The following is a 1798-nucleotide window of genomic DNA, read 5'->3' on the forward strand; positions in this document are numbered from 1 at the left end:
TCTCTCTCTAAACATGTCTTCTTTAAACTATGTAAAACTATACAAAATAAGGGCCCATACCACTAATTTTTAAAGCTTTCATCTTCTTCATTATTCTTCCATGCTATGTTTTGAAAATTGAAATCCTTTCTTCAGGTGATATCTGTGAGGTCTCTGCAACTTCAAGTTAAAAGTTCAATAGCAATTGCTAACTGAAGAAAGGATGGCCTAACAAATTGCATTGAGGACTATCAAACTGGTTGCTGAGTGAAGAAAGTATGGCCGTCTTCTAAGCAACCATCGACGGTGCACTGGCATTGCAGACCATTCTCAGTTGGCAGCACAAGGTGCTCTGTTTGTGAGATCTGTTGAACTAAAAAGTTGTTGGGATTGTGGCTGCTGTCGTCGTGGATGAAAGGTTGGTTTGAACTTGGGTGAACAAGCAGTTGGAGCCTGCTCAAAACTTGGCATATCAGGGGTGCTCTTCAGACATAGTAACAGCCCAAAAGGCATGAATTCAGCTAGTATCAAGATACGTGTTTTCTGTCCCCCTGCTTGCATGGTCGTCCATTAAAATATTGTCTACCAAATTATTTTCCAAAGTTCCCCATCTTCTTCGAACATTAGACGGCGCTGAATTTGAACAATAAAGACACCAGAGGATTACTTGGATGGAAATGAATCTGAACTTTTCATTGATTAATTCAAGATCAAATCACCGAACTTGTATAAACATATTGTTTTCTTGGTAAATCTTGTATACATAATGTTCATATATACAACCAGCTAAAAAGATAAAGAAATCAAATACAAAAGAAAGAAACTACATGACATGCTGGCCCTGTGGATTGGAGTTGGCAGTGGGCATGTGGTATCTGCAGATGGGGCAAAGATGGCTTTTTTCCAGCCACTGGGTGATGCACCGGCTGTGGAAGGAGTGGGAGCACGGGATCGTACTAACTTCCGCTCCGGCAACGAAGTCCTCCAGGCATATCACGCACTCCTCCTCCCGAACGCCCTCTCCTTGACCATACGGCGATCGCCCCAGGCTCTCGATGAAAGATTTGCTCGCCGGCACGCCGCCAAATCCACCGTTTTCTTGTAGGTTGTAATCCTGCACGAAGGCCATCTCCTGCTCCTGCAGAGGCATATAAAGCATCCACTCGTAGATCAGTTCGGTGTCTGGGGCAGCGCAGCCGGGTGCCAAGAACGCGCCGATGTCGACAAGCAGCTCGAGCGACGATCCAGCCGCCAACTCTACTGCGGATTGCGAAGCAAAGCGCAGCAGGTGATGCTCGCAGAGTCGCCGAATCTTGGCACCGAGGTTGGATGCCACGAACGAGATGATCCTCGGCACAGCTCGGGGCAACGAGAGTTGGCCCAGATGGAAGCGAAGGGAGATCATCTCCGGAGAGATGGACAGGTCGTCGAACTCGGTGACACGAAGATGGACGACCACCAGGGGTCGGGCTTGCCGAACTCCACGGGCTTGAAGCTGGATGACGGTATCACCAAGATGGTGAGTCTCAAGATTTGCCATCTCTCCCTCTGTCTCTCTTTCTTCTTTTCTCCTGTCCGAAATCTCAGAGATCACTCTCTTCTATCTTCCTTGTGTCGCTCTCTGTTTCTTGTTTTCTCCTCTCTGAATTGCTCTGAGAACCGCTCTGTTTAGTAGAATCAGGAGCCAAAGGTCATAGACTCTCTTTTCTATCGTTTTTTTGAATGTATTCTTGTTTCCTATCTGATTTCGTAGCAGCAGGAGCCAACGGTCAAATTTTAACGGTTCTAATTATGGGTTTCCTGAACCCGATCGGAGTTC

General features: G+C 46.6%; 1 protein-coding gene across 1 annotated transcript; it reads right to left on the reverse strand.

Annotated features, from left to right (window-relative positions):
- Positions 1–802: 802 nt before the first annotated feature.
- On the reverse strand, positions 803–1519 carry LOC140853620 (uncharacterized). The gene has a single exon (XM_073248274.1). The coding sequence runs from the start codon at positions 1517–1519 to the stop codon at positions 803–805; it is 717 nt and encodes a 238-aa protein (XP_073104375.1).
- Positions 1520–1798: the final 279 nt, after the last annotated feature.

Source organism: Elaeis guineensis, chromosome 14, assembly GCF_000442705.2.
Source record: "Elaeis guineensis isolate ETL-2024a chromosome 14, EG11, whole genome shotgun sequence".
Classification (NCBI taxonomy): Eukaryota; Viridiplantae; Streptophyta; class Magnoliopsida; order Arecales; family Arecaceae; genus Elaeis; species Elaeis guineensis.